Source organism: Mesoplodon bidens (assembly GCF_964165515.1).
Source record: "Mesoplodon bidens genome assembly, chromosome: 8".
Lineage (NCBI taxonomy): Eukaryota > Metazoa > Chordata > Mammalia > Artiodactyla > Ziphiidae > Mesoplodon > Mesoplodon bidens.
In genome coordinates this window covers 79,253,759-79,275,356 of record NC_138165.1, presented here as the reverse complement: position 1 = coordinate 79,275,356, position 21,598 = coordinate 79,253,759, and the positions used below count along the sequence as shown (strand labels likewise).

General features: G+C 35.3%; 1 protein-coding gene across 1 annotated transcript in view; it reads left to right on the top strand.

Moving 5' to 3' along the window:
* The window catches only part of TRAK2 (trafficking kinesin protein 2), a 61,673-nt gene that overhangs the window by 10,089 nt on the left and 29,986 nt on the right, over positions 1-21,598 (top strand). Inside the window, exons 2-3 of the mRNA XM_081242888.1 lie at positions 11,839-12,130; positions 18,823-19,017. Coding sequence (XP_081099014.1) covers positions 12,040-12,130; positions 18,823-19,017 — 286 coding nt within the window. The 5' untranslated portion in view covers positions 11,839-12,039. The remainder of the gene's footprint in view (positions 1-11,838; positions 12,131-18,822; positions 19,018-21,598) is intronic.

Genomic DNA, 21,598 nt, shown 5'->3' with positions numbered 1-21,598 from the left:
AGTCTTTAAAAGCTTATAATCCTGGAGCATATCACCATAGTCACCATAATACAGTAATTGCTAGTCATAGTTATGCTCCTGAGTCATCAACTTCTTTTTATTCTATTCTATCTAAGGACTTTTTCGCCTTTCCCATTGCAGTCTGTTGGACCTTTCTCATTACCATGTCTTAACTTTAAGGAGAAAACATCTTACTATCAGTGTTTCTAAAATAAAATGGGTATGGGGTGGGAGGATAGGGTACAAGTTTCCCCTGCTATCAGAAACTAGAGCGTTCCTATGAAACCTTTTGGAAAGCTGGTATAAAGCGAAGTAATTACCTTAGGACACATCTTACTAACAGCTGCACAAAATAAATCAGGATAAAGCGCAGATGGTCACAGACATGGTTCAAGGCTATAGAGGCTTGATGCTGAGATGCTGAGTGTAGTTCCCTGGGAAGGAGCTTGGTGGTGCCCCTCTCACTGCTCAGGGTGCCCACTGCCTCTATAACACTTCTCTGCAAAACAAATGCCTTTTTTTCATTTTTTTAGTTAGAGAAAACGGGTACTAATGTAGGTCTTTCATAAAAGCAAAGTGGCATAAAGTCAACTTTCAAAAAGCGGGGGATACAGGTATTAAACGTTTTCTATTTTTTTGCCACACTGTTGTCAAACCCGTTTCTAGGGGATGTTTTCAACTTCAATGTAACTGATGGGCTTAACTGATAAGCCCTGCTTGTATGCTCACATTTCTTACTGAAACCCATGAGAGGCCTATGCAGCTCTCTGTAAATTGGGTTAAGAAAGCCTTCAGTTTTCAGATGCTCTAACCGTCTTCTGTTTCTCATGTGGCTCCATTTTCTCCCTACTGCAGATTGCAAGGATGTAACTTGACTACAGATCGATTCATTCATTTAACAGATGTTTATTGAATGCCTGGCATTTGCAAGGTATTGAGATATAGGTGGACTTAATTTTTTGGAATAAGGATTTATTTTGATCTATATCCACTTATTATTTTTAGCAGCTCAGAACAAGTAACAGATTGATTGATTCCTGAATTTTATTGGCAAACCAAAGTCATCCAGTTCTCCCTCAAAAGATAACCGTATCTTGAAGTCCTGGAGTTGACTGTGACAACTGATTCAGAAAACAGTGAGCCTTATGTCTAAACCATAATATAATTTGAATGTCTCTTGCCTAGTAGAATTATATTACTAACATGGTTATATGTCTTAGATATGCAGAATTCTAGAATCATTCTAGAATTATATATGTTTATAAATATGTTTATAATAAATATTCTATCCTGACCATCACTCACCCCCATTTTAAGTTACACCCTGTTCCTGGTCATATAAGATTGCATATCCTGGTGCCACTGATTACTTCATTGATCTGAAGAGATATGTTGCCTACAGTTTTTCTTTTGGCAGCTTTTGGAAACTTTTACTTCTAAAGGCTTTAAGTATTTTAAGTTTAAAATAACTGAAGGATTTAGGATCACCTTAAGCCACCAAAAGCAAGTTTATGTTTGATTGTTAGAGGAGACAGAAATGAGGACACAAAAGAATCTAAAAAAGAGAGGATATATGTATGTGTATAACAGATTCACTTTGCTGTACACCTGAAACTAACACAACATTGTAAATCAACTATACTCCAATAAAATTTTTTTAAAAAATGAGGACATGGATTTTGAACTTCTTCTTGAATTTCTGTTTTTAAAATTTGAATTTACTGCTCTGTGAAAGTGCTGTTTCAGGGCATCTTCTTGGCTATTTGATTTGAAGCTAAGTCTGGAAGAGCAGATTATACAGAAGTATTCTTAAGTCTGCCAGCATGATTATATATGTTTGATTTATTTCTTAACCTTCTGTAAAGTGTTTGTAGGTTTTCAGGTGATGGTGTCTTTTGATTTACTCTACTACCTAAATTTTACCAGTCAACATTGAAAAAAAATGCTTTCTGATTTGTTGTGGAAGGATTTATTTGGTTCTAGAAGTATAGTACATATTTTAGTACCCACATAATCTATTATGTAAAATGCCTCTGCTCGAGATGTTTCCCCCCGTTTTTGGTTAAGAGAATAGGAAATCCACAAACTTTATAATGCCATTTCCTCTGCGTTACCCATTTTTGAAGACCTATAATGTTTTTTTTTTCTTTTTTTAACCATTACTTTAGTCAAAAGGACATAATTTTCTATGCTTAAAAAAGATTTAAAATATAATAACTATGATGACTTTATTAATATCCTGGAATATAAATTCCTGATAGCAACCACTCTTGTGAATATTTTAATATGTCTATACCTAAATGTCATCTGAGTATCCAGACAGACCCTTTAAGAACTAAACAGTTGGCTTGAACCTTCAGTTTCATGTTATGGAGAAGCCAAAAACCCTCCCTAAGATTTCTGCAAATTCCTAGTGTTCTGTGGCCTCTGAGTTACTGCCATCTGGATGGGATTTCTACCCCTTGCCTTCTCTCTCCCTCTCCAGAGGGGAAAAAACAAACAATTGTTTACCTAGTCTTATGCAGAGCATCTTTGCCTTCCTTTGATGCTGCAAGGCCTTACCTTCCACCATAAGTGCCTTTTCCATGTATTTTCCTGAACAAAAAGCATTTCTTTCCTAAGAGGAGCTCCACTGTTGATGTTAAAATGATGAAATGTGTGCCTTGTTAGGTTTAATTTGATAATAATAACCCTTACAGTAACTTATTTTCTCCATTTACCAAACTTTCAAAAATTTCAGTAATTCACACTAAACTCAGTCTCCATTCTTTAAAGAAGTTATAAGAAAACCCTATGCTGGAAGAGCTTTTGCAGTGTTAGAATTGATTATACTATATAACATTGTGTAGCTCTTTTGCCAGGTGGTTCAGGGAAGATAGTGCTCTCTTAAAAGGATACAGAATTTCAGATAGAGTTCAAGTATGGAGTTGATCCTTCTCTTAGAGAACTAAATCAAGACTGTTTTGTGAATGTGTGCAAGAAGTCTACCCTTTTGAGGTTTGCATGTAGTAATTTTGAGCTATTTTCTATCCGATTTTCTTTGACTAAACTACATATGAAGTCACTAAATTATTTTTGACTGCCAAATAATAATTTGCCATGGTTTTCACATTTCTAAGCCAATCATGATCTTTTACAGAAACAAGTTTGAAAAAAATGGGTTATGGGAAAAAGGGATAAAACTAGATGTATCACTAGTAGCCTATCCTAGTTTTAGGATTTTTATATATCTACTATCTTTTTTGATACTCACTGTCACTGGGAAATCATGCAAAAGTTGGAATTCCTGTCTAGAAGTAGAATTTTGAAAATATGATGTTGATACTATTATACTTATTCAGTTACTTGTTGCATTTTCTTTAAGAGTTTTGTGTCATTGTTTTCTTCTGTGGTGCAAAAATACTGTGATTTAGGGTATAGACCAGAGGTCAGCAAGCTATAGCCAGTGGGCCAAATCCAGCCAGTTCTATAAGCTAAGAATGGTTTTTCCATTTTTAAAGGGTTAAAAACAATAACAACAACAAAGATAATAGATGACCAGAGGCTTACATACTACCCAGCTTTTTACAAAAAAGTTTAGATTCTTGAGTTTTAAAGTGGATGAGCAATTGTTAGAAAGTCACTGATGGAAAAAATTGGTAGTTATAAATTGTATATTCTGAATACTGTGTAATTCATTACAAAGTGAGTTACATTAAAAAGATGGCATAGATTGACAATATGTTGGCATGGAAAGATAAATGAGTAGGCTACTAAACGCATACCAACAGTCTATCTCCCAGTGAAGGATGGTAAAAGATTACAAGGAGCTTTTATTTGATTGCCCATATTTATCTACTGCCTGAATTTTTTTTGAATGAACATATGACTTTATTTATAATGAAAAACAAAGGTGCACACATGCATATGTGTGTGTTGTGTTTGTGTGTTTTAAAGAAAAAGAGAGAAACCGAATGGAAATTTCAGTGTCACTTCTGGCTGATTTTCATCAGATGATAAATAGATTTGTTTAAGGAATGTAACTTATTATGTACCACTTTTAAACTCTTGTCATCTTTGAACTTTAAACATTTTTCCCTTCAAAACTTTTACCAGATAACCAAACACCTGAAGATGTCAACACTGAGGCTTAATCTCGCTTGTATTTTTTTTTTTTTACCATTTCTTTAGTTGAAATCTAATTACACTGCTTTAGAGCAGCTAGGTAGTAATATAAAAGCAACATGGCCTTTTAAGAAATTGTCAGGAACTGTGCCCCACATAGGTTACATTGCAGAGATTGCTAGTTCTGCATACATTGTCTCCAGAAAATGTTTTCACCTCCAGGCACATGTTCAGACATGAGAATTTCTTTGAGATAGATATACCTGGGAGCAGAATTGCTGGATCACAGGGTACGTGTGTACTTAATTTGACAACATAGTTTCCATGGTTCTTTTGAACGGCTGCACTAGTCTGCATTCCCATCATGGGCTTTTTATTTGGGTAAATTTTTGTAAGAGTTTCTCTACGGCCGGTAGTTAGTGACAAGAAAGGATTACCTTAGGTAAGAATAATTGTTAGAACTCCTGAATTATTGTTAGGTGGCAATCCCAGATGAGACATAGAGCCATGCTTTTTCTAAAAGCTTGTTCTTTTTGAGAGCTAGAGCTGTTGACAATGTGGAAGCGTAGGAACTGATCTGAATCCTGTATCTTCTAAGTCTGCGTCCCATGACCAGGTACCATGAAATGGTGTTGTTTGTATTTTATAATGCTACATCCTTATCTATTTAACTTTTAAATTATATTAAGCACATAAGTAATGCTCACTGTTTACAAAATACTATTATATATGCTTTATAAGTATTAACTCATTTAAGCCACATAAAATAGGTGCTATTATTGTTCCCATTTTATAAATGAGGAAACTGAGGCACAGAGAGATTGTTTTAATATTACCAATTGGTGACTGTGGATAACTAATGAAAAGTCTGTGAAAATAAATGGGTTATGTAGTATATGTTATTTCATAGTCCATTACAAATACAAAGGTGCTATTTAACTTTTCTGACTTTAAATTTTGAATACCAATATGTGTAACTCATTGAAATGCCAAATGGGAAAAGGAAGCATATTTATTAACATGTTTAATATTATACTTCCAAGAATTTGAAAATAAAATCCACAGATAGTGATAACCTTTATTAGATGCCATAGTTGTTATTCTAGCACATTGGGTGTGTAAATTTTCCAGATAGGTAAAACTTCATTATTTAAACACCATAAAATACTATCTTTTAACATTTTCTGTTAAATCCTGCTTTCCTAACTTCTTAAAGCATAGGTATGAAAGCATGATTTAATGTTTTCCTCGTGATTGGGGTCATATTTTAATAATTGTCATTGTACTTTGTTGAGGATGTAAATGTAAAATATGAAACAGAAGGCTTCTAGTAATGACTAGACCTGGCTTTCGTGAAAAAGTGCCTAATATTCTTTTTCTTTGGGATTATTTACCTAATTTTAGAACATGTAAAGTACAGAATATACAATCACAGTTGTATAATGTGGCTGCTGTAAAATTAATCATCGACTCACAGATGGTTCCTTGCCTAGAAAACCTTCAGTGTTGCGGTGGTAGTTTTAGCTCCTAGTGATTTGAAGACCCGGATGAATCAGTTACTTATTAGCAGTCACCCATTCTCTTCCTATTTACTGTTTGTTGAGGAAATATAGAGAAACAGTATCCCTTTCCACTGCAATAGTTCAGACTGGATTACTGGAATATAAATTCATTATGTTTGCAAACAAGACAGCCGACTAATTTTTTCTTCAAACCTTCTTTAATATTTGGCTTGAAACCAAATGCCAAGCACAAGCAACATCTAAAATTATGTCTCCAGGGCTTCCCTGGTGGAGCAGTGGTTAAGAATCCACATACCAATGCAGGGGACATGGGTTCGAGCCCTGGTCCAGGAAGATCCCACATGCCACAGAGCAACTAAGTCTGTGCGCCACAACTACTGAGCCTGCAATCTAGAGCCCGACTGCCACAACTACTGAGCCCATGTGCTGCAACTACTGAAGCCCGCGAACCTAGAGCCCGTCCTCCGCAACATGAGAAGCCACCATGATGAGAAGTCTGCGCACCGCAACGAAGAGTAGCCCCTGCTCGCCGCAACTAGAGAAAGCCCAAGCGCAGCAACAAAGACCCAATGCAGCCAAAAATAAATAAATAAATAAATATTTTTAAAAAAATAAAATAAAATTACGTCTTGGGACTTCCCTAGGGGTTCAGTGGCTAAGACTCTGTACTCCCAATGCAGGGGGCCCGATTTCAATCCTTGGTCAGGAAGTTAGATCCCACATGCCACAACTAAGAGTTCACATGCCACAAGCTCCCAAGTGCCTCAACTAAGAGACCTGGTGTAGCCAAATAAATAAATAAATAAATAAACAAATAATTATTGAAAAATAAATAAATAAAATTACGTCTCTAAATGTATAGGATAGAAATCCCTGTCCTTGCATGGTAGATTTACTTTCTTATAAATCGTTTGCAACACCAAATTATCTGCTTAAAACTTGTAACTTATGAACGCTTCTGGATAGGGACAAAGTATGCTACAGAGTAAGGGGTTCAGCTCTGCTGATCACCAATAGATGGTCATTTTCAACTCAGACATTATTGTTATTTATAGCATGTTTGTTTATACATGTATAGTTTTGAGGTATCTTATAAATATTAATATAAATATTACAAATATTACAAACCCCATTTTGTCTCTTTTTTTTTAATTAAATTATTTATTTTTGATTTTTTTGGCTGTGTTGGGTCTTCATTGCTGTGCCCGGGCTTCCTCTAGTTGCAGCGAGTGGGGGCTACTCTGTTGCGGTGCATGGCCTTCTCATTGCGGTGGCTTCTCTTGTTGCAGAGCACAGGCTCTAGGCGCGTGGGCTTCAGTAGTTGTGGCTTGCAGGCTCTAGAGTGCTAGTTGTGGCTCGCAGGCTCTAGAGCACAGGCTCAGTAGTTGTGGCTCACAGGCTCAGTTGCTCTGCAACATGTGGGATCTTCCCGGAGCAGGGCTCGAACCCGTGTCCCCTGCATTGGCAGGAGGATTCTCAACCACTGTGCCACCAGGGAAGCCCCCCATTTTATCTCTGAAAGCAGTACTAGTGATAGATGGATGAACACTAAAATAGAAATAGTGTAAAAAATTGAAAGTGAGGAAATTATACATATTAAATATATGACTGGACAATAAGAATGATTACGAAGGACAGTCCCAGGATGTGTGAAAAAAGATGTGCCTGTGCAGTTGAGAGTCAGCCAAAGGTGAAGAAATATGCATGTCTGAAATGGTTTCAGCAGAGGATCATCGCTAAAATGGGATGCCTATTTAGTCAAAGGTTTGAAATTCAGGTTAAAGTTGTAGTTCAAGAACTTAAAGGCTGAGCATGGTGAGTGAAAGTGGTGCTGTGGAAACTTATCAAAAGCCACAGACGCACCATGGGTTCAAGGCCTTTTCTAATCTGCAGGTGAAACTCTGGTGTGGATTCCTTAGCTGCCAGAGGCTGCCTCCCTTCTGTTGGTGGAGATTGTGGCAGGGAGGGGTTGCCTGCCTCAGTAAATGTTCATTGTAAACAAAACAGGACACTTATTTTTTTTAATGCCAAAAATATACCAGCTCGGAGGAAATGCAGACCCCATAAACCTAAATTTCACTCATGGTTTTGGACTTTTAGACTAACAGATTTCTTTTAGACTAACAGCTTTAACAGACTTTTGGAATTTGTCCTGCTTGTAAGTAGAGCTGCCTCCATGTATTTTATATTCTGAAAAATCTACTTGTCATTAAATTGAATGATACAAAAAAAGAGGGATCAAATATTTGCTAGGACCAAATAGCCCCTCAGGGTGAACTTTACAGTTGCTGGTAGAGTAGCTGTGCCGGAATGTAGTGTACTGTGGCTCACCCACGAAGCTGGCCTTGGTGTTGGTGTGTGGGCTCTGCCTTTGTAAGATCTGCTGCTCACTATCCAGCTTGGATTTCGGGGGTGACACCCCCTGCCACCCTTTTTTTCAGCTTTTAGCACTGAAGCCATTGTATAGTCTTTTTTTTTTTTGGTGGTTCAATATCTGATTTTAAAATTATTGTGTATTTTTTGTAAATTTTATCTTTGATGTAGCCAGATACATTAAAAATTAGTGAGTCTCTGTCTTTGGTGAAAATCCATTATTTAATATAGGAAACATGGTCCATTTATTTTATGTTTTAAATTATACAGTTTATCTTTTGTCTGGGTGAAGGTTGACAGTGTCTACAAGAGCTGCTGCTGGAGTTGGTGATTGGCACTGTTCCCATTTCTGCATTCAGATCAGCAGCCAACATGTATTTTAAATTAATCCCCAAAGTATTATTTGTACAATAAAAATTTTAAATATATTTTTCCAATTTAAATGTTTGTCACATCATTATATTTACTGTATTTCTAGGCTCTGCACTCTCGTCAAAGTGAAGTGTCCTGAATTGTTTTAGCCTTTTCTATAAGTCTGTTTTGGCCAGAGTATCCCGTTTTAAGGAAGTAGCAAGATTTTTTTAAGGCACAAGGCCTATATTTAGGCCCTCACTGTTGACCATTTTAGTTTCCATGGCTAGGCTAAACTAAGTCATCAGCACGTTGTATTCTGCCCGCAATGTTTATATCAATGACATGTTTTGTTTGTTCTTTTTAAGTCTCATTCTCATTAAAATAAGTCACTTAGCTGGTTTACTTTATTTTTTCCTAAATGTGCAAGAATTACAAAGGCTGGCTTCTTGTTAAATAACGCATGCTTGGTTGACTGTTTTATTAAAAAAAAGCCGTGAAGTTGTTCCTAAAAAGAGTGAATAAAGATCCAGCATAGCAAGTAGATGGTACTCAAGGAGTTACTAAGAATAAGTGTGTACAAACTAGGAAACGCACTGAATATGTGTTGCTTGTGCTTGCCAAAGTTTAGTTTCTACTACATTTAGAACTCTGACTCTGCAAGCTTTCAGTTTGTTCATGAATCACAGAGGTAGAAAGAAAATGATTAAGGGCACAAACTAACATCACTCATCAGAGGGCAGGAAGTAAATGTGACTTCTTAGGTTGCGAGCAGATTGTATTAGCAGTCAACAGTAGGGTTTACAGTGTGCCCAAGTTTGTGTAAGGTACAATAATAATAATGATAATGATAAAATTGTACTATTTGGTGGTGGTAGAAATAATAATAACTAATATTTACATAGTATTTACTGTATTCTAAGGTATTGTTCTGAGAGCTTTACATGTATTAACTCCTGTAATTTCCCCAGTGACCATCTGAGGTAGGTGCTACTGTTATCCTCTCATAACTCACTTAATCCCCATAGTAACCCCATAAAGTAGACCATGTTATTAAGCCCATTTTACAAATGAAGAAACAAGGTTAAGTAACTTATTCAAGGTCATGCAACTAGTAGTAGAGCTGGAGTTCAGAATCCATGTTCTTAACCACTCTAGTAGGCTCAATAATGGCCTCCTCCCAACCTCACTGGGTGGGGGTGGGCAAATCTTTACTGGTTTGATGCATTTTCGTTCCATTGCCCTTTCAGTGGTTAATTTGGGAGTGGCAGTTTGGACAATAAGATAGCACATGGGGAAGAATTTAATTGCACACAGTAGACTGATCTTGGATGTGAAAATGAATTTTTGACAACTGGAATTAAAATCAGAGTACCTAAACAAATACTTTTGAGCTTTACTTCATGTTGCACTGGCTAGTACAGATTGCTATATTGACAAACATGTTTCAAGAAAATAACTGTTTATATAAAATAGAATTTTAAAAATTTATAAAATTTTTCTGAATTCAAATATAGGAAAATTTTTATGTCAACATAAAATTATAAACTTTTCTGGGAAGGAATGTTGTTTATTATGTGTTTTTCCTTATACATTTTTTTCTCATTTATGAAGTATAAAAACAGCAACCCTATGCCAATAACCACAGAAGTTTTTGAAATTTTACTTGTCCACGGAAATTCATGAAAGCCTGGATGTTGCAAATCTTGGTGTATACTCACTAAACTCCATTCTTACCATCTTGCTTCCTGACCACTTACAGCCTGGCTTTGGGCCTCATCTCTTGATTGAACTGGTTTCTAGAGGGTTACTGTTGATTTTATGGTCTCTGTATACCACCTTTTTTAAACCAAAGATCTTTTTTGACTTTTCTGTAATGTTTAATTCTGTTACCCATTCTGTCTCTGAAATTCTCTTCCCTAGTAGTTGCTGACAGTGTGTCTCTGTGCTACCTCAGTGACCATTTTCAGTCTCCTTTAGTGCTTTTATTTTGGTCTTTTCTATTTCTTGGTGGTGACTCTTGTAAAAAAAAAACACATCATGTTTATAATGCCTGTAAATAGTAGGTATGAGAATGAATTAGCCATAAATAGAAGCTGCATGTTGCTAAGTAGACACTATTTAGTAGAGACTGTCTTTTGATATAAAGCTAGGTTTATAATTAATATTGAACAGTTTTTTTGATTGCAACAGTTGGGTTTTTTAAAGTACACACATATATTTAATGCATTATATTCCTTTGTATATACCATTATTAAACTATTTCTTTATGGATATCTTGATTCCAGTTGTGTACGTATGCTTTAAAAAAAGAAAATACTGTATGGGCATCCTTATGCCTACATCTTGGCATACTCTGTATCTCCATCATATAAATTCCTAATGGTAGAATTGTTAAATTATGGTGTATATGCATTGAAAACTTTGGTAGGCATTGCCAAATAGCCTTCCTAAAAGCTTGTATCAATTTGCACTTTTATCAACAGTATAAGTAGATTCTCTGTACCCCTCCAACAATGAATATAATAAAACTTAATGTTTGCTGATGTAATGGATGAAAAATATTTTCTTTACATTTTTATTTATTTTAATTATAAGTGAAGTTGAGCATCTTTTATATCAGTAGTTTTCGACTGGGGGCAGCTTTGCCCCCCCAGGGGACATTTGATACTGTCTGGAAACATTTGGGGGCTGTTAAAACTGGGAGAGGGTCTGGGAAGAGGGTTCTCCTGGCATGCTGCTAAACATCTTACAATGCATACAACAAAGTATTATTTTCCAGACCCAAATATCAGTAGTGCCAGGGTTGAGAAACCCTGTTTTATATTATTCCGTTTCATCTTCTTTGTTGGTTTATATCTGTAATTTCTGAGTTATTTTATTGTTTGCTTTAGAGTTTATAGTATATATTTTTAATTTATCACAGTTCACCTTTGAGTGATATTTTGATATTTTGGCCTTTGTGCTATTGTTTTAATATGTTTTCCTTCTGCATATGTTATAGACCCCACAATATATTATTATTATTTTACTTTAAACAGTAGATTATCTTTAAATTTTTTAAACAGCTTTAATGAATTATAATTTACATTAGATTGCACATATTTCAAATATACAATTTGATAAGTTTTGACATATGTATATACTTGTGAAACCATCGTCACAATCAAAATAATGAACATATTTATCATCCCCCAAACTTTCCTCCTGCCCTTTGGTCATCCCTCCCCAACCCCAGGCAACCACTGATCTGCTTTCTGTCACTATAGGTAAGTTTACATTTTCTAGAATTTTATATAAATGGAATCATAAACTATGTGCTTTTTTTGTCTGACCCTTTCATCCAGTATATCGTTTCTAGATTTATCCATGTGGTGTGTGTACCATTAGGAAAACATTCTTAATGACAGACGTTCTGGGTAATTGGACTGCTGTTATTAATGAGCATGCTGAATTCTAAAGTCACTTGATGTGTTCTTTGTTTTAGGTCATGACCATCCAAGGAGTGATAATCACATGACAGCACTCATTGCTCCAGATGTCATTTGACCATCAAAAAAAAAAAATCTGTTTAAAAGAAAATATCCATTTGACCAGAACCTTTCTTTATTGAATGGCTTGATGGATTTCCTTTACTCTGATTCAAACCAAAGCTGTCCTGCTCAACCAAAGCAAGAAAGGATCTTGCATGAGTCAATCCCAGAATGCCACTTCTACATCACCGATGGGTGAAGAAAACCTTATGAATATCAATCACAGAGACTCAGAGAGCATCACTGGTGAGTCCAGTTTAATAAATGAAGTGCTGTTGCTTACAGGATAAAATGCATATAAGACCCACCATGATGGAACTCAGCCTCTTTCCAGCCTGGTCTCCTCAGAGACCACTGAATTAATTTCTCCATCCTCAGGTCTCCTATCTCATTATCAAAATCTGCCTTGGGTGCTGTTCCTTGTCTGCATCTGACTCCCTGTACCGTGTGAGCCCTGGTCAGTAGGAACTGCGTCATACTCATCTCCCTTATCTTGTCTTCCTATTCCTATCTTCCTGTCTCCGCAAGAACAGGGTTGCTTGTGTTTCTGTGCCCTGCAGTCACCTAACAACAGTATCTGGCACATAAGAGGCTCTCAGGACATACAGGGTATGCAAAAACAGGTACAGCCCCGTAAGTCCTTACCTGCAAGACTAAATTTTAAAAACTCTGTACACCCAAAGTTTTTTCTAAACTTTGGTTCTAAAACTCACTGGTCCACAAAACCTGACCTGTCCAGTTATTTCTAGACATCTCACTTAGTTGGAATACTTGTTTGCTGAAATTGTATTAATGTGTTTAAATATGGGATACTGCTACAAAACCAGTTGGAGGTGTTATATAACATACAGTAAATACACAGTACTACTTTTCTAAAACTCCATAAAATTATGCAACCCATCTAAACCTAAAGTTTTTCCCATTTTTTGTTCAGCTTTATTGAGATACCTGCATTAAGATACTATAAAATGCACCCATTTTAAGTGTACAGTTTGGTTCAGTATGGCCTGTGGGCCATAGTTTGCTGACGTCTGCACAACAACATCAACACTTGATAATGTCAGTGTTTTTGATTTTAACCATTCTAGTAGGTGTGTACTGGTACCTCTGTGTGGTTTCACTTTCTTTTTCCCTGATGACTAATGATGTTCAGTGTCTTTTCATGTGCTTATTGGCTATTTCTAGATATTTTGAGTTGTCTATGTAAATCATTTGCCCATTTTTATATCTGTCTTACTACTGAACTGTAGTAAATATTCTTTATATATTCTGTGTAAATCCTTTGTTAGGTAAAGGGGTGCAAATATTTTCTCCCAGACCATGGCTCACCTTTTCATCTTCTTAATGGTGTCTTTTGAAGGGCAAAAGTTTAAAATTTTGGTGGAGTCCAGTTTATCAATTTTTGCTTTTATAGTTCATATTTTTTGTGTCATTTCTAAGAAATCTTTGCATACTTCAAGATCACAAAGACATTCTCCTTTGTTTTCTTTGAAGAGTTTTATAGTTTTTGTTTTTACATTTAGGTCAACAGTCCATTTTGTAATTAATTTTGAATATATAATGAAGTTAGGGTCCAGATTTCTTTTTCCCAGTTGAATGTTTAATTGTTCCTGCACCATTTGTTGAAAATATTATCTGTTACACTATTGAATTACCTTGGTAATTTCATTGAAAAATCATTTGATTATGTACGTGTGGATCTATTCCTGGACTCTCCATTCTGTTTCTTTAATCCCTAAGTCTATCTTTACATAAATACCACAGTGTTTTGATTACTGTAACTCTGTAGTAAATCTTGAAATCAGGTAGTGTAATTTCTCAAAGTTTGCTCTTCTTTTTAAAAAATTATTTTGGCCATTCTAGACCTTTCACATTTCTATATAAATTTTAAAACCAGCTTGTCAATTTCTGCCAACAAAGATTAATGGAAGTTTGAATGGAATTATATAGACTTTGTAGAGAATTGACATCTTAAGACTATTGAGTCTTCTAATCCGTAAACATGATATATCTCTCCATTTATTTAGGTCTTCTTTAATTTTTCTTAATAGTATTTGTAGTTTTCATTACACAGGTCTTCCACATATTTTATTAAATTTAATCCTAAATTTTTAATTTTTTTCTGCTACTATAAATGACATTGTTTATTTAATTTTATTTTCCAGCTGTTTATTACTAGTATGTAGAAATGAAATTGATTCTTTATATATTGACTTTGTATTCTGCAACTTTGCTTAACTTAGTTTTATTAACTTTCTTGTAGATTCCTTAGCATTCGCTACATAAACCATAATGTCTGCAAATGGAGACAGTTTTACATATTCCTTTTCAATCTAGATGTGTTTTATTTCTTTTCCTTGCCCTTTGAATGGGACAGGATTTCAGTATATTTTTGAATAAAAGTGGTGGGAGCAAACATCCTTGCCAAATTCCCAATATTAGGAGAGAAGTTACGGTCTTTCACCAGAAGTTTTTTGAGAATGCCCTTTTTCAAACTGAGAAAGTGTCCTTCTCTTCCTAGTTGGATGAGAGGTTTTTGTCATGAATGGGTATTGAATTTTGTCAAATACATATTTTTCATTACTGAGATGGTTTTTCTTTTTTAATCCATTGGTGTGGTGAATTCTATTGATTTATTTTTTAATTTTAAACCAGCTTTGCATTCCTGGGGAAAACTCCACTTGGTCATGATGTATTATCCTTCTTATATATTGTGGATTTGATTTACTAATGTTTTGTGTGTGTGTGTGTTTCCCATTCATTGGTTTGTACTCCTTTTTTTTTGCAATGTCTTTGCTTGATTTTGGTATTAGGGCAATGCTGGCCTCAAAAAATGAGTTGTGAAATATTCCCTTCTCTATATTTGAAAGAGTTTTTGTAGAATTGGTATAATAACATTTTCCATCCTTTTACTTTTAACTTATCTGAATATTCAAGGGACATCTCCTATAGATAGTTTAAAGTCAGATCTTTTTTTCATCTAGTCTGACAATCTCTACTTTCTAATTGGTATGTTTAGACCATTTACATTTAATATAATTATCAGTTTAGTTGAGTCTACTGAACTCCTACTTGTTTTCTCTTCGTTCCATTTAAAAGTTCTTTCTTCCTTTTTTCCCCTCATTCCTTTCCTCTTTTGAGTTGTTCGTTTGCTGGTTTTTTTTTTTTAGGACTCCATTTTAATTCCACTATTGACCTAAGTAGCTATACCTCTCTTTTTTCTCAGCGGTTGCTCTGAGTTTGCAATATGCATTTTTAAATTTATCACAGTCTATCTTCAGATAACATTATACTACTTCATAAAGTGACACACAGTATTCTTCCATTTCCCCCGCCATTGTATTATTCTTGCCATGCCTTTTACATTTACATTTGTTATATACATAATTAATTGTTATTAGTTTTGCTTTAAACAATTATAAGTTAAATACATTATGAGAATAAAAGGCTTATGTATTTCCACACAGATTTACCATTTCTGTCACTTTTTATTTCTTTTTGTAGATTGAACTTTCCATCTTATATCCTTTTTGCCTGAAGAACTTAAACATTTCTTGGAATATAGGTCAGCTGGCAATGACTAGTCAATGTTTTTTGCTTGTCTGAAAAGTCTTTATTTCACCATTTTTAAAAGGTGTTTTCACTGGTGCAGAATTCTAAGTTGACTTTTTTATACACTTTAATGACATTCCATTGTCATCTACCTTGCACTGCTTCTGATGAGATCATTTTTGTCTTTGTTCCCTCAAATGTCATGTGTCTTTTTTTCTCTCTCTGCTTTTAAGATTTTCTCTTTGGGTTTCTTTGTGTTTATCCTGCTTAGAGTCACTGAATTTCACTGAAATATGGATTTATAGTTTTGATTAAATTTGGAAGATATTGACTGTTATTTCTTCAAATATCCTTGCTGCTCCCTCTTCTCTCCTCTTCAGTGACTCCAGTTGCATGTGTGTTAGACTGATTGTTATTGTGATGCAAGTCACTGACACTCTGGTTTTTTTCCTAATCTTTTTTCATTTTGGTTTCCATTGCTGTGCCTTCAAGTCTACTGTTCTTTTCTTCTGGATAGTGTCTAATATGTTAATGTTATCCAGTGAATTTTTAAATTTAGATATTGTACTCTAGTTCTATTTGAATTTTATAAATATAGGAATACTTTCTGTTTCTCTTTTCATCAGATTCATGTTTTCCTTTTAAATCTTTGAGCATATTAATAATGGCTATTTCTAAATTGCTGTTTACTAATTTTATCATCTTTGTCTTTACTGGGCTTGTTTCTATTGGTTTATTTTCCAACTGATAATGGATTACAAATTGCTTATTCTTTGAATATCTAGTAATTTTTTATCAAATAGTGAATATTTTGAGTGTCATGTTGTCTGAATTTTCTTGTCTTATTTGAAAAACTGTTATTATTTTGGCAGGTCCTCAAGTTACTTGCTGATAATATGTTTTTTTTGTTTGTTTTTTTGCGGTACGCGGGCCTTTCACTGTTGTGGCCTCTCCCGCTGCGGAGCACCGGCTCCGGATGCGCAGGCTCAGCGGCCATGGCTCATGGGCCCAGCTGCTCTGTGGCATGTAGGATCTTCCCGGACCGGGGCACAAACCCGTGTCCCCTGCATCGGCAGGCAGACTCTCAACCACTGCGCCACCAGGGAAGCCCGATATCAGTTCTTTTGAGGCTTGTTTTTAATCTTTGCTATATAAGTCTCTATATCACAAGACCATACTCTAGTATGCTTTATTCTAGCATTAATTTAACCCTGCTACCAGTAGGCATGATACTTTTAGGATCTTTTGATTGCCCTTAACTGTTCATGATGTTTTTCTTCTCTGGCTACATGAAATTCAGGCCTTTCTTCGCTTTGTGTAGGAGAGTAACTAATAAATATATGAAGATGTAGAGGAAAATATGAGTGTAATGAGGACAGACCACTTTTGAGGCCATATTCAACAGAAACAAGAGGAGGCCTTGAACCTAAATGGAGGCAATGTGGCTAGAAAAAAGTGAGCATAAGGAAGGGACATCTGGAGGATAAAAATATTAAGACTGGGCAATCAGGAAAGCAATAAATAGTACATTATCAAAAATATGGGGGCTTCCCTGGTGGCGCAGTGGTTGAGAATCTGCCTGCTAATGCAGGGGACACGGGTTCGAGCCCTGGTCTGGGAGGATCCCACATGCCGCGGAGCAACTAGGCCTGTGAGCCACAAGTACTGAGCCTGCGCATCTGGAGCCTGTGCTCTGCAGCAAGAGAGGCTGCGATAGTGAGAGGCCCATGCACCGCGATGAAGAGTGGCCCCCGCTTGCCAGAACTAGAGAAAGCCCTCACACAGCAATGAAGACCCAACACAGCAAAAATAAATAAATTAATTAATAAACGCCTACCCCCAACATCTTTAAAAAAAAACAAAAGAAAAAATAATATGGAAGCAAATAGGATTTGCTCCTAAGGATGTTATTTGAATCTACTAAACCTTGATTGTGTACTCACTTTTAAAATTATTTTTTTGAAGTAGGGAATTGGTAATCTTGAATTTTCACAGAATTTTATTATTGCTTATTAAAAGAAAATTTCTAGGGAATAGTTGTTCTTTTAATGAATGTTACTTTTTTCTTCATTTTCATTATACCCTTGAATGCCTAAGAGTCTGTTTTTAGCTCTGCATGTATTTTATAGTCAACTTCTCTTCCTGCAGATTTATAATGACAATCTGTATGTGATATATTTGTGGCAGGAAAAATTTGAATAGTCGCATAGAATTCATAGTAATATTATTTGGATGTATTTTCAGATCTCTTATTTAAGAGATCTGCTAAGGGTTGAGAGGAGCTTCTTTAGATCCATATTTAAAGTTTTAAATGTACCTCATCTCTGTGATTATATACCTCATCTTTGTGGTTATGAAGCCACTGCTTGTCCTTCTGGGTGAATAGGATTGTCTGATATTGTCAGTCTCCTTGTACTTGATTTGATTAATGTCAGCCTCCTCATTGTTAAGATCAAGTAGTTGAAATTTACTCTTTTAATGTATGTTTTCTTAAAATGAACTTTGTTGTTCTTTGCCAGAGTTAGAACATGTTTCTTTATGCCACCCCCAAAGGAAATACCAGATCTCTTTTAAAAATGAGAGGGTTGATATGACATCCTGTAGTTTCTCTATTTTAAGCTGTAGTATTTTAAGCATATTAAAAGAGATAACTTTTTTTTTTTTTTTGTAAACTGCTAAATTTGGGAGGTGTTAAATGATGGGTAGCATTTGGAACAAGAAGCCAGGAGCAAACACATGAAGGTGGAGAAGCCCAAGTGTGTTCAGAGAAGTATAAGCAGGGGGAGTTAGAGGTGTGCAAGTGAGCGAGTAGTGATGTGAAAGGTATTCAAGACTTTAAATGTATCACATCTTCAGTAAGTGTTAATTTTTTTTATATCTAGCTTCTGTGAGAATGTAGTAAAATGTAATTTTTCCAGATTTTGAAGAATCCTCCCACAGAGCTCAATTCTGTTATTAAAGAACATGTAATTTTATTCCTTTTGAACTCCTTTTCTTCTGGTTGTTTTGTGTTGCCTTTTTTCCGCGAAGCATATAAGTTATTTGAGATCAGATCTCTTGTAAGAAGCACTAAATATATTGATAAGGAAGAAATAAGAAATTTCAAACTTTAAAAACATAAGTGTATTCCCTAAGCAATATATTTTTAGATAGGATACAATTAAAGTTCATGGTAGTATTTTTACTATAGAAGTTCTCATATTAAAGAAACCTAGAGAAAGGCCAACTGTAGTACCAGGATACAGTAATAAAAATCATCGGATACATGGTATTGGCTAATGTTTCTTTGGTTATCCTACTTTGACAAAACTAATTTCACCGATTTTTCTCTGTAGCCTAGAAAATTGAAATATATTGGATTCATTTACATGGAATCTCCTCTTTAGATGTGTGCTCCAAAGAAGATCTCCCTGAAGTCGAGCTGGTGGGCCTGCTAGAAGAACAGCTACCCCAGTATAAGCTAAGAGTAGACTCTCTCTTTCTATATGAAAATCAAGACTGGACTCAGTCCCCACGCCAGCAGCGACATGGATCTGATGCCCTCTCTCCAGTCCTTGCTGAAGAGACTTTCCGTTATATGAGTGAGTATTTTAGAGTTTGTCCATTGAACTAAAGATCATGAATATCTTGGTGGTGACTTTTAAAACATTTGACATCCCTAGCCATTGTTCAGTTTGTACCTACTTTAACTTGAGCTGATTTAACAACATGAAGAGATGATTCTAATTGTGTTATGTCTGAATGCAAAAAGTTTATCATTCTTAAGACTCTGAGTGTCCAGGGTTGCAAGCATACTCAGAGGTTTCCATTTCTCTCATCTTTTACTTGATACTTTCCTCCAACTGTGGAGAAAAGGGAACTTAAAAAAAAAAAAAGTAGTGAAAGTATTTAAAATTTAATATCCCTTTATATTTCACAGCATTTATTATCCTAATACTTTAATATCTTGAGCCATCAGCTTTTTGACTCTAATCTACCCTACTAAACTGACATAGTCACAGGAACTTGTCAAGTCATTAAGAAGCGGAGTTCTTGGATACATAAGTAGCTTTAATAATGCTGAGGAGAAATACGTGCACACTGTATAGTAATCTTCATCATTTACTTAAGGATTCGGAGAATATTTCAGTGAGAAAGTAAGCCAAATTTGTCCTGAAAATAAGTCTGTTTTACACCACACTCTTTAAAAATGACAAAATTAAATAGGACACTTTTTAAACTTTCAAGTATGGAGACCTTTTTTGCTTTTGACCTTATTCCAAAAATCTGCATTCAGGCTGAGCTTACTTTTTTAAAATTCATTCACTATAAAGATGTTTTATGCATAGTAGCTGTTAGAATATATAATAATTCTATAAGTTCAATATTGATGTATTTATAAAATTATTTTCATTTGAATTAGATATGAGATTGCATTAGGTCCTAGATATTTTCCCAGTGAGTGCTTCAGTGTTTTTAAAGATTCTAGCTGGAGAGTGATTGTTGTGAAATTCTCATTTTCATAGTAATCATTAACTTTTAATGGTGCTTTCCTATAACCAGATTACTTACTGCTCAGAAAAAGAATTGTAAACATTGTTTAAACTTGAATTAGGAACTCAAATAGAACTGTATTTCTGTCCTCAATAATTCTTTTAAGTAGCTGAATATTAAATTAAGGCCCTTAAGGTTTTCTTAACTTTATAGTTTGAGAAGTTATTTGCTTGAGATTTTCTAGAAAATGCTTTTTAAAAGGAACATTTTTTTATTTCTATTTCCCTTTGTTCCCTGAGTTTTTAGATTTGTGAGAAAATTTCAAACTGAAATTTCATCGGGATAAATTTAGTTTGTCATTATTCTGATAAAGCGGCATAGAAAGTGCCCCTTAGTTTACATGTTCTTTGTCCTATATGCTGCTGGAGGGGACAGTGAGGGAGACTAGCTAGAAAGATGTCTTAGATCATGATTTAATGGAGTTACTTTTAGGATGAATTTTAAATAAAAAGACTGGGAAATGAAAGGTAAACAGATTCTAAAATACTTGGTTTATAGGACTTTACATAAACAAACCATAGTGTTCAAGGGAGCAATTTAAAACTTGAGATTAATAGGATGTTACAAGATCCATACTTCCAAGATCTGGAAAAGTGTCCTATTCCTTTCATCTAATGGTACTATTTTCACTTCAACAATTTGAAAACTAAACTATATATGATACACCTAATATCATGAAGCAAAGAAGCTAGGATCATCATCCGTTCACTGATACTTTATCTCTGTACTGTACTTTAGTTTCACTGTTATTTTAAAGGTATCAATTCCTTGGGTTAACAGTTCACTCAAATATAAATAAACTTCATTATGAATTTCTATCTTATGATTGTAAAAGATAAGTGATTTACTTTATTTAGCAAATTGACCAAGATTTTAAAATCACGGGGACTTCTCTGGTGGCACAGTGGTTAAGACTCCTGCCAATGCAGGGGACAAGGGTTCGATCCCTGGTCCAGGAAGATCCCACATGCCACAGAGCAACTAAGCCCATGCACCACAACTACTGAGCCCTCGTGCTGCAACTACTGAAGCCCGTGCACCTAGAGCCCGTGCTCTGCAACAAGAGAAGCCACCGCAATGAGAAGCCTGCACACCGCAACGAGGAGTAGCCCCAGCTCACCACAACTAGAGAAAGCCTGTGCACAGCAACGAAGATCCAACGCAGCCAAAAATAAATTAAAAAAAAATTTTTTTAAAAACTTTAAAAAGCATGATACAAACCATTCTCTTACCCTTTTCCACAGTTTTCTATCCCCTTGAGATGTCAAGATTTGTGGTTTAGAATAGTTACTACAGACCCTGGCAAGCCATCCTAGGGTTCAGCTCCCTGGTGCTGTTTCAGCCCCTTCTTGTCCTGACTTACCTCACATGCCAGTAGATACTCCTGCTCATTAAAATGAATTATAACAGCTAATAAAAAGAGGCGGCACAGGCAGAGACACTTTCTCTCTTATATAACACAAAGAAACTGAAAGAGCTATGAGAAGAAAATAAAGAAATTTGGAAGGAAACATGGGCAAGGTTTTGGGATGGGAACCTATCTCACATGAATAAAAGGACACTGGTTGTTCTTTGAAGCCCCTACCAAACCAGAAAGAGATTGCTCTCAAGTGTTTTATTTTAAAAGTA